We start from the raw sequence: 12,274 nt of genomic DNA on the forward strand, positions 1-12,274 counted from the left end.
CATCAAGATTATGATCAGTGATTAGTTCATTGACTATAATTGCCTTTGAAGCAAGGGATCTAACATTAAGTAGCCCTATTGTGAGATGTGAGGTATCATGATCTCTTTCAATAATGACAGGAATGGAGGTGGTCTTTATCCTAGTGAGATTGCTAAGGCGAACACCGCCATGTTTAGTTTTGCCCAACCTAGGTCGAGGCACAGACACGGTCTCAATGGTGATAGCTGAGCAGACTACACTGACTGTGCTAGTGGCAGACTCCACTATGCTGGCAGGCTGGCTAACAGCCTGCTGCCTGGCCTGCACCCTATTTCATTGTTGAGCTAGAGGAGTTAGAGCCCTGTCTATGTTGGTAGATAAAATGAGAGCACCCCTCCAGCTAGGATGGAGTCCGTCACTCCTCAGCAGGTCAGGCTTGGTCCTGTTTGTGGGTGAGTCCCAGAAAGAGGGCCAATTTTCTACAAATTCTATCTTTTGGGAGGGGCAGAAAACAGTTTTCAACCAGCGATTGAGTTGTGAGACTCTGCTGTAGAGCTCATCACTCCCCCTAACTGGGAGGGGGCCAGAGACAATTACTCGATGCCGACACATCTTTCTAGCTGATTTACACGCAGAAGCTATGTTGCGCTTGGTGATCTCTGACTGTTTCATCCTAACATCGTTGGTGTCGACGTGGATAACAATATCTCTATACTCTCTACACTCGCCAGCTTTAGCCAGCACCATCTTCAGATTAGCCTTAACGTCGGTAATCCTGCCCCCTGGTAAACAGTGTATGATCGCTGGATGATTCGTTTTAAGTCTAATACTGCGGGTAATGGAGTCGCCAATGACTAGAGTTTGTCAGAGCTAATGGTGGGAAGCTTCGGCGTCTCAGACCCCGTAACGGGAGGAGTAGAGACCAGAGAAGACTCGGCCTCTGACTCCGACCCGCTGCTTAAGGTTAGGATCAGGGGAGGGATTGCTGGTCATAGATCCTTACCTAGAGGAAACATCCCCCCAGAGTTTGACTGGCCACCAAATACCATTTACTGTACAGTGCATTCAGAAAGTATTCAGACCACTTGACTTTTTTCACATTTTGTTACCTTACAGCTTTAGTCTAAAATTGATTGCCTAGTTTTTTTCCCCTCATCAATCTACACACCATACCCCATAATGACATCACAATACCCCATAATGACATCACAATACCCCATAATGACAAAACAAACAGGTTTTCAGAAATGTTAGCAGGACATATAGGAAAACCTATTGTTGACTTTCAAATGAATCATTAGACATAGTTTTACACAAAAGTAACACTAAGACATGGCTTTGAAATATACTTGAGGCCAAAGAGTAACAAGTATGTCCAACCAGAGAGAGAAGAGGAAACTGTGGCTGTCAGAGTGAGATGGGAGGGAGAACAGTAGCAGGGTTAATAGTTTCCTGTATCTGTGATGTCAGAGTGAGATGGGAGGGAGAACAGTAGCAGGGTTAATAGTTTACTGTGTCTGAGAAGTCAGAGTGAGATGGGAGGGAGAACAGTAGCAGGGTTAGTAGTTTCCTGTATCTGTGAGGTCAGAGTGAGATGGGAGGGAGAACAGTATCAGGGTTAACAGTTTCCTGTGTCTGAGAAGTCAGAGTGAGATGGGAGGGGGAACAGTAGCAGGGTTAGTAGTTTCCTGTATCTGTGAGGTCAGAGTGAGATGGGAGGGAGAACAGTAGCAGGGTTAGTAGTTTCCTGTATCTGTGAGGTCAGAGTGAGATGGGAGGGAGAACAGTATCAGGGTTAACAGTTTCCTGTGTCTGAGAAGTCAGAGTGAGATGGGAGGGAGAACAGTAGCAGGGTTAGTAGTTTCCTGTGTCTGAGAAGTCAGAGCTCAGAACTAATCAATCTATCAACTACAATGAGGAGAGAACAGTCTCGTTCAAGGCCGACTAAATTGCAGTTGAGTTGCACGCTTCAACAAATGGGCATCAGATTACTGTACAACATGATGTGATTAACTGATGTGTTAAACGCCAATCCAGACATTGTGAGATCTGGCAGGCGACTTCAATGTAGTCAATCTGGAATGTGGCCAATGTCATGAGCGGGGTTGGAGGAGAGAGAGGGCAAGCCTTGGTTATGAAGGAAGCTTTCAGCAGCCATCATGTCAACTAGCAGAGACAACAGAGGTCATAGGGTGCCAGTGAACTGTTATAACATCTACTGTCTATCCACAGGTTAACTGTCAAATCATCTACTGTCTATCCACAGGTTAACTGTCATATCATCTACAGTCTATCCACAGGTTAACTGTCATAACATCTACTGTCTATCCACAGGTTAACTGTCAAATCAGTTGCTGTCTTTCCACAGGTTAACTGTCATAACATCTACTGTCTATCCACAGGTTAACTGTCATAACATCTACTGTCTATCCACAGGTTAATTGTCAAATCATCTACTGTCTATCCACAGGTTAACTGTCATATCATCTGCTTTCTACCGACAGGTTAACTGTCATAACATCTACTGTCTATCCAGAGATTAACTGTCATAACATCTACTGTCTATCCACAGGTTAACTGTTATAACATCTACTGTCTATCCACAGGTTAACTGTCAAATCATCTACTGTCTATCCACAGGTTAACTGTCATATCATCTGCTTTCTCCCCACAGATTTACTGTCATAACATCAACTGTCTATCCAGAGATTAACATTCATATCATCTGCTTTCTACCCATAGGTTAACTGTATTAATTTCTTGACGCAACCATCCCGTTAGCGGGATCATTTTCATCAACAACCGCTAAATTGCTGAGCGCCACATTCAAAAGAAATGACAAAAAATGTTTATATTTATGAAATCACAAGTGCAATACAGCAAAACACAGTTTAGTTTGTTGTTAATCCACCTGTCGTGTCAGATTTTGAAAATATGCTTTACAGTGAAAGCAATCAAAGTGTTTGTGTAAATGTATCGATCACTAGACAAAACATTATGAATACCTAGCATCAAAGTAGCTTGGTCATGAAAATCAGAAAAGCAATAAAAGGAATCGCTTACCTTTGATGATCTTCAGATGTTTTCACTCACGAGACTCCCAGTTACACAATAAATGTTCCTTTTGTTCCATAAAGATTATTTTTATATCCAAAATACCTCCATTTGTTTGGCGCGTTATGTTCAGAAAACCACAGGCTCGAGCGGTCACGACAACGCAGACAAAAATTCAAAATAGTATCCATAATGTCCACAGAAACATGTCAAACGTTTTTTATAATCAATCCTCAGGTTGTTTTAAAATATTTAATCGATAATATATCAACTGCGACTGTCTCTTTTTCAGTAGGAGAGGGAGAGACAATGGCTGCCCCACTCTGTTGCGCAAGCAACACTCATGCGAACACCCAGCTATCCACTGACGCGATGTTATCTTTCTCGCTAATTTTTCAAAATAAAACCCTGACACATTGAGGATGCGATAGGAAAAGGAATCTGGTTTATATCCCTTTAAATGGAGCTAAGGCAGGCTATGGAACATGGCGCTTTCAAAATAGAAGCCACTTCCTGGTTTGATTTTCCTCAGGTTTTCCCCTGCAATATCAGTTCCGTTATACTCACAGACAATATTTTGACCGTTTTGGAAACTTTAGAGTGTTTTCTATCCTATCTGTCAATTATATGCATATTCTAGCATCTGGGCCTGAGAAATAGGCCGTTTACTTTGGGAACATTATTTTTCCAAACATAAAAATAGTGCCCCCTAGCTGAAAGAGGTAGCATCTACTGTCTATCCACAGATGAACTGTCATATCATCTACTGTCTATTCACAGGTTATCTGTCATAATATCTACTCTCTATCCACAGGTTAACTGTCATAGCATCTACTGTCTACCCACAGGTTAACTGTGATAATATCTACTGTCTATTCACAGGTTAACTGTCATAACCTGTGGATAGACAGTTGATGTTATGACAGTTAACCTGTGGATAGACAGTAGATGTTATGACAGTTAACCTGTGGATAGACAGTAGATGATTTGACAGTTAACCTGTGGATAGACAGTAGATGATATGACAGAACCTGTGGATAGACAGTAGATGTTAACATGCATGAAACCAAGGCTATTACGGTTACAGAAGTCATCAAAAGAGAGCGCCTGGGGAATAGGAGTGGAGCCAGGCACTGCAGGGCCTGGATTTCCCTCTACATCACCAGAGGAACAGAGAGAATTGGTCATCTAGAACGTCTGGAACAGAGAGTAAAAGGAGGTTTCTGGGGGCGATAAAATAGCTTCAAGGTATAATGTACAGACAAAGGCATGGCAGTATGTGAATACAGTGGAGGTAAACCTAGGTATTGAGTGATGAAGAGAGAGATATTGTCTCTAGAAACATCATTGAAACCAGGTGATGTCATCGCATGTGTGGGTGGTGGAACTAAAAGTTTGGATAAGGTATAATGAGCAGTGCTAGAGGCTCTACAGTGAAATAAGCCAATAAACACCAGAACCAGAACAGCAATGGATAAGGCATATTGACATTAAGGAGAGGCATGCTTAGTCGAGTGATCATAAGGGTTCAGTGAGTAGTGAGGTTGGTTGGGGTCACAGCGATTCAGACAGCTAGCTGGGCCATCGGTAGCAAGCTAGCATAGGATGGAGGTCTGTTTTTAGCCACCTCGTGTGTTTCCGTCGGTAGATTAGTGGGGTTCCGTGTGTTAGAGGGGATCAATCCAAATGGCAAAATAGATATAGTTATAGTGACCCAAGAAAAATTGTCCAATAGACCTATTCAGATAGCAGCCGATAAGACAGCTAACGATTAGAGGGCCGCAGATGGGCGTTCAGGAACCGTCGCGGCGGAGGGGCCAGTTGGATAACTCCCTCGGGCAGATAACGTCGGTAGTCCAGTCGTGAAGGCTCGGTGGGGCTCCGCATCGGCAGTAAAATGGGTCCGGATAGGTGATTGTAGCCCAGGGGTGGCTGATGGAACTCTTCAGCTGGCTAGCTCCGGAATAATTGATGTTTGCTCCGGAATCAACGTAAGCCAATAGTCACACGGATAGCAGCTAGCTAGCTGCAAGATCCAGGTGTAAATGTCCAGAGTTTTCGGTTGAAATCCGGGGATATGGAGAGAAAAATAGGTCCTGTATGATCTGGTCTGAGTCGCGTTGTACAAAACTGGCGATAGCTTTTCAAGCTAAAGGATAGCTGGGCCACCAACTGTGGTTAGCTGAATGGTAACGTTAGCCAGTAAACTGGCTAGCTTCTGGTTAGCTTCTGGTTAGCTTCTGGCTAGCTTCTGGTTAGCTTCTGGCTATCTTCTGGCCAGTTTCTGGTTAGCTTCTGGCTAGCTTCTATTGTGAATTTCAGATTTGAGGTAAATACATTTAAAAAAAATTTAATTGGTGAGGCGGGTTGCAGGAGAGTGTTTTGAAGTAGATTTTTTGGAAAATAAAATATATAAAAGATATGCGAAGAAACATGCATATATGTATATACAGTTGAGTAGTAATCCATCTTAACTAACTGTATGATTACCTTTCTAACTGACTCCTAATGGTAATATCTACTGTATGATTCTAACTGTACTGACTTGTAGTCAGATCAAATCAACAATTATTTGTCACATACACATGGTTAGCAGATGTTAATGCGAGCATAGCGAAATGCTTGTGCTTCTAGTTCAGACAATGCAGTAATAACCAACGAGTAATCTAACCTAACAATTCCAAAATTACTACCTTATACACAAGTGTAAAGGGATAAAGAATATGTACATAAAGATATATAAATGAGTGATGGTACAGAACAGCATAGGTAAGATGCAGTAGATGGTATCGAGTACAGTATATACATATGAGATGAGTAATATAGGGTATGTAAACAAAGTGGCATAGTTTAAAGTGGCTAGTGATACCTGTATTGCATAAAGATGCAGTAGATGATATAGAGTACAGTATATACATATACATATGAGATGAGTAATGTAGGGTATGTAAACATTATATTAAGTAGCATTGTTTAAAGTGGCTAGTGATATATTTTTACATACATTTCCATCAATTTCCGTTAAAGTGGCTGGAGTTGAGTCAATGTGTTAGCAGCAGCCACTCAATGTTAGTGGTGGCTGTTTGAAATAGAAGCTGTTTTTCAGTCTCTCGGTCCCTGCTTTGATGCTCCTGTACTGACCTCGCCTTCTGGATGATAGCGGGGTGAACAGGCAGTGGCTCGGGTGGTTGTTGTCCTTGATGATCTTTATGGCCTTCCTGTGACATCGGGTGGTGTAGGTGTCCTGGAGGGCAGGTAGTTTGCCACCGGTGATGCGTTGTGCAGACCTCACTACCCTCTGGAGAGCCTTACGGTTGTGGGCGGAGCAGTTGCCGTATCAGGCGGTGATACAGCCCGACAGGATGCTCTCGATTGTGCATCTGTAGAAGTTTGTGAGGGCTTTTGGTGACAAGCCACATTTCTTCAGCCTCCTGAGGTTGAAGAGGTGCTGCAGCGCCTTCTTCACGATGCTGTCTGTGTGGGTGGACCAATTCAGTTTGTCCGTGATGTGTACGCCGAGGAACTTAATACTTACTACCCTCTCCACTACTCCCTCTGCTGTTTCCTGAAGTCCACAATCATCTCCTTAGTTTTGTTGACGTTGAGTGTGAGGTTATTTTCCTGACACCACACTCCGAGGGCCCTCACTTCCTCCCTGTAGGCCGTCTCGTCGTTGTTGGTAATCAAGCCTACCACTGTTGTGTCGTCCACAAACTTGATGATTGAGTTGGAGGCGTGCGTGGCCACGCAGTCGTGGGTGAACAGGGAGTACAGGAGAGGGCTCAGAACGCACCCTTGTGGGGCCCCAGTGTTGAGGATCAGCGGGGTGGAGATGTTGTTACCTACCCTCACCACCTGGGGGCGGCCCGTCAGGAAGTCCAGTACCCAGTTGCACAGGGCGGGGTCGAGACCCAGGGTCTCGAGCTTGATGGCGAGTTTGGAGGGTACTATGGTGTTAAATGCTAAGCTGTTGTCGATGAACAGCATTCTCACATAGGTATTCCTCTTGTCCAGATGGGTTAGGGCAGTGTGCAGTGTGGTTGCGATTGCGATTGCGTCATCTGTGGACCTATTTGGGCTGTAAGCAAATTGGAGTGGGTCTAGGGTGTCAGGTAGGGTGGAGGTGATATGGTACTTGACTAGTCTCTCAAAGCACTTCATGATGATGGAAGTGGTGGTCGTTTAGCTCAGTTACCTTAGCTTTCTTGGGAACAGGGACAATGGTGGCCCTCTTGAAGCATGTGGGAACAGAAGACTGGGATAAGGATTGATTGAATATGTCCGTAAACACACCAGCCGGCTGGTCTGCGCATGCTCTGAGGACGCGGCCGGGGATGCTGTCTGGGCCTGCAGCCTTGCGAGGGTTAACAACACGTTTAAATATTTTACTCACGTTGGCTGCAGTGAAGGAGAGTCCGCAGGTTTTGGTTGTGGGCCGTGTCATTGGCACTGTATTGTCCTCAAAGCAGGCAAAAAAGTTATTTAGTCTGTCTGGGAGCAAGACGGGGCTGGTTTTCTTTTTGTAATCTGTGATTGACTGTAGACCTCTGCTCTCTGCTCTCTGCTCTCTGTCTGTGGTCCTATACAGTTGCTAGAATGTTTTAAGTATCCAATCAACATCAAACTGGAAGTTATACTTTGCAAGGCCTGTTTGTGTCATTCTTCATAAGGAAGTGATGTTATGTTTTGTGTTCTGTAGCCAGCCACCAATGGCCCTATAGGGGCCTTCTTTTCTTTCTATACTCTCTGTTCTCTATCCATACTGACATCAGTGTGAAGAGTTATTCAGAAGTGTGTGTATGTGTTGTGTCTTTGTGTGTGTTGTGTGTTGTGTGTGTGGATGCTTGTGTGCTCGTGTACGTGCCTCTTAGATCTACCCTCTGTTGTGTTCAGGTCACACTATTTTATTGATCCAATCACATCCAATCAGGAAGCTGGTACACCTTCTGGGACATTGTTTCTTTATTATTTAACTTTCAGAGCCTTGAAAATGATCACTGTGTTAGACTATGGCAAATCACATGACATGTTCCTAATGAAAACTATTAATACCAGCATTTTACAGAGTAAAGTCCCACTGGGCAGAGACGTCAATTCAATGTCTATTCCACATTGGTTCAGCGTAATTTTATTGAAACGAAGTGGATACAATGTTGATTCAACCAATGTGTACCCAGTAAGGTATGTCTACACACTCCTTTTATTAAATCTTAACATAACTATTCTTATTTTCTTTCTGCCTTTCTCTTAATTTTCTTCTTCATCTCAGTTTGTGTTTCTTCAATTCCTCACCTCCTATCAACCCTATTGGGAGAGAAGGTCCAAGATCCCTCTCCTAGGATCTCCAGTGAGTTTTGAGACAGAGTCTGTAATACCATTATTTCACCTCTATGGTGAGTTCATCTCTCATTTAAACCACTAGGTGGAATCATCACTTAACCATTCAGGACTTCATCCAACTGAAGGGTTACAGTTGATATTGTGGGTCTTCTGAAGACCCCCACCATTGATTATGTTGTTACTAATTTGCTTTCGTGCCATTGTACTTTTGCTCACTGTATAGCTGAATATTGAGTCCTCTGTCTGTGTCTAGCTTTCTGCCAAAACCCGCCGCCCAGCGTCTGTGAGGAAAGGTGAGAAAAGGGACTGAGGGTGATAGCGAGACACAGAGAGACAGCGTCTGTTTTTCTCTAAAACAAGGGCAGATTTGCATACTGCTGAGACAGCGTCTGTTTTTCTCTAAAACAAGGGCAGATTTGCATACTGCTGAGACAGTGTCTGTTTTTCTCTAAAACAAGGGCAGATTTGCATACTGCTGAGACAGGTTCTCAGAAACCTTGTGTTAAGAATAACTTTAGATGCACATGCAGGTTTTGACATAGGAGATCATACCATAAGGTCTGACCTCGGGTATATAAGATGCCGTCTTTCTTTTGTTCGGGGCAGAACTCAGGAGAGACATCAGTTGTATGTCTGATGTTTGATCTTTGACTTCTGTCTACGGCTGTCTTCTAATTATATATGCACATTTGAACTATTCCTTATCTGTTAAGTAAATAACGGAGCCCAGAAAAGTGGAACCAACACAACCATTAACATAATAACTATGGGAAAGAAGAGAAAAAGGGGAGAGAGACAGACAGACAGACAGACAGACAGACAGACAGACAGACAGACAGACAGACAGACAGACAGACAGACAGACAGACAACAGATAGCTTTCTCATAGATCCAGTTATGATATTTGGTACAATTGTCATCATTCCATGTCTGTACAGGGTCAGCTTGTCCATAGTAAATCTCAACACAGCCCTCCTGCACTCTTTCATCAGGCTGTCCTTTCCCGCAGTACCTAAACAACACAGAGAACCAGACAGTCAGAAAATGTGGTAAAATTATCCTCCTCAATTATATACAGTCCTATGTTTTCTCAGCTTAAAAAAAACACTCTGTAAGATGATCATACCATTATCAAGAATGGACCATCAATACACTTGATATTTTACTCTTTCAATTACATGTTCATGTGTCAATATTACCTGGTTTCTATAATACATCTATAGTTCTCATTGAATTACATCCATGTTTTTAAACATACATTTTGATGAATATGACTGGAAGAAATACATCATTGTTGTTTTGTATCTCCATATCACAAGTTAAAATGGTAAAATCTGTCACCCTGTGGTCAGTGATGTGCCATCCACCCACTTCCAGGTCTCCTCAGTAACAGAGTCAGTCAGACCAATCCAGGCTCTCATGTGGAGGTTGAAGACAAATGTATGTTTTTGAGAAAGATAAAAACTTTTAACATATTTCGAACATACAACCCACATATTAGTGTACTGATGAAAATATTTGCTCAACCTCTCTCTCTGTCACCACTTCCACCGAAGTCTGTCCCTCTCCTTGTTCGGGTGGCGTTCAGCAGTCGACGTCATCAGTCTTCTAGTCATCGCATCTCCACCTTTCATTTTCCATTTGTTTTGTCTTGTTTTCCCGCACACCTGGTTCACATTCCCTCATCAGACTTAATGTATATTACCCTCTGTTTCCCCCATGTCTGTGTGTGGAATTGTTCTTTGTGTAGGGTGTTACGCTACAGGCTGACTTGCGCTAGATTTGTTTCAAACCTTGGTTTGTTTGTTTTGTTTATCCGGTTCATGTTACCGTGGTTGTGCTTTGTGCTGCCTCACCTGTGCCTTTGGGCCAGGGTGATGCGATGACTATTAAAGTTCTCCTGTTATCACCCTTCTCTGCTCTTCTGCGCCTGACTTCCTGGCAATCAGTCACTCACCCCTTCTCTCTCTCTCTCTGTGTCTCTGACTCTCTTGCTGTCTCTCTCTCTCTGTCTCTCTCTCTCACCTGTTCCTCTCTCCAGGCAGTCCTGTCTGCTCTCCTCCCAGTTTTTCTTCTCAGTAGACAGGAAGTACAAACTGGAGTCAAAGTATCTCCATCCTTTCTGACAATGCTGCTCTGTTGAAGAGCAAAGTTGAACACATTGAGAAACTTAGTCAGTATCTTTATACTCATAAACCCATTGATATATAACTACTGTTGATTTGACTTCTATTTTATCACAGTTTATATCTCACCTGTCACAAAAACCTTAGCTTGTATGTGTCCTTTCTCATCAGTATTGTATCTGGTCTTTAGACGGTATCTCTCTTTAGTCAGGTTGTTGTATCTGGTCTGTAACTGGTCTCTCTCTTCAGTCAGGTTGTTGTATCTGGTCTGTAGCTGGTCTCTCTCTTCAGTCAGGTTGTTGTATCTGGTCTGTAGCTGGTCTCTCTCTGCAGTTGCGTTTGTCTTATAAAGGGAAACACTGGAACAAGTTGATCCTTTTATCCTCAGAATCTTTGATTTCTCTGTTATCTACAAAGTATAAACACACAGTTACTAGGTAAGGTGGTAGGTACACTGGCAGGTAGGAGAGTTAGGCTGACAAGGTAAAGATCTGCCATTCTGCCCCGTAACAAGGCAGTTAACCCTCTGGTCCCTGGGTGCCAATGATGCTGATTACGGCAGCTCCCTTCACCTCTGATTCAGAGAGGTTGGGTTAAATGCAGAAGACAACAACTGACTCTAGGTATCCCACTTCCTTTTTATTTGTTTTAACACCAGGTAAATAGGCCTAGTAACCAGCTCTTCTACCAACTAGGTGATAAACAATGCACTTGGATACCTGAGCGCTGGTCTCCTGGTCCATTATCAGGGGCAGTGTCTGCTGTCTCTTCTCTCTTGGTGCTGGTCTCACCGTCTCTCAGGGTGTCTGCACTGACATAGACATCCACAATCCTCTCCTCCATCTCACCTCTGTCAAACTTGACCTTCTTGTTCATATCTGGTTCAGCATAGATGACCTTTGACATCTTTATCAATGCCTGGGTCTTTCTTTCTATGTAGGTCTACTATACCTCAAGTCTCTGCTTCTAGAATTAATGTGGTGGTATTCCAACATGGCCACCAGGAGGCGTCGTACATCAACTGCAGGCCCTCTATACGTTAAGTCTCTGCTTCTAGTGATATCTGTCTCTGAGTCATCTGTGTGTCTCTGTCTGTGCGACTGATGTAGGTGTTAACTCTAGGGAAGTCTCAACAAACTGACACGGGTAGTTGTGGCTATGATAATACAAAAAATAGAACAAGTTTGTATACTTGTGTGCATGTGTGCGTGTGAGAGATTGTTACAGTGGTTATTGTTAAACCATTTTCTGCAGAACATTGTAAGTCATGTCATGGTCATCTTGTCCAGAGTATATCTCAACACAGTCCTCCTGCCCAGGGAATGGGACTTTCTTTTTGTGATGATGGACAGGACACTATCATACCAGGAAGATATAGATCATAGAGGGGATGTGGAGAACAAAGGCTAGCTGTTAATGTCAGAGTCGTGTGTATAGGTGGCAGGGAAGTCAGGCGCCTGAGAATCAAACTGAGTGTAATGGAGTTATTTAATAACAATGAACGAAACATACTCCAAACACTAAATGTAACAAATAACAACAATGGGTACGAGGACCCGTCGCACACCAATACAAATAATATATACAACACTGACATACAAACAATCTCTGACAAAGACATGAGGGGAAACAGAGGGTTAACTTCTTCGATATAGGGGGCGCTCTTTAAATTTTTGGGAAAAAAAACGTTCCCATTTTAAACAAGATATTTTGTCACGAAAAGATGCACGACTATGCATATAATTGACAGCTTTGGAAAGAAAACACTCTGACG

At 43.1% G+C, this 12,274-nt stretch overlaps 1 protein-coding gene across 1 annotated transcript in view; it reads right to left on the reverse strand.

Annotated features, from left to right (window-relative positions):
• Positions 1–12,274, reverse strand: part of LOC139369388 (uncharacterized) — a 60,275-nt gene that overhangs the window by 21,074 nt on the left and 26,927 nt on the right. The window contains exons 13-15 of the mRNA XM_071108666.1: positions 11,220–11,378; positions 10,400–10,510; positions 9,286–9,386 (exon numbers count right to left, since the gene is read on the reverse strand). Coding sequence (XP_070964767.1) covers positions 9,286–9,386; positions 10,400–10,510; positions 11,220–11,378 — 371 coding nt within the window. The remainder of the gene's footprint in view (positions 1–9,285; positions 9,387–10,399; positions 10,511–11,219; positions 11,379–12,274) is intronic.

The sequence above is a fragment of the Oncorhynchus clarkii genome, chromosome 17, assembly GCF_045791955.1.
Source record: "Oncorhynchus clarkii lewisi isolate Uvic-CL-2024 chromosome 17, UVic_Ocla_1.0, whole genome shotgun sequence".
Classification (NCBI taxonomy): domain Eukaryota; kingdom Metazoa; phylum Chordata; class Actinopteri; order Salmoniformes; family Salmonidae; genus Oncorhynchus; species Oncorhynchus clarkii.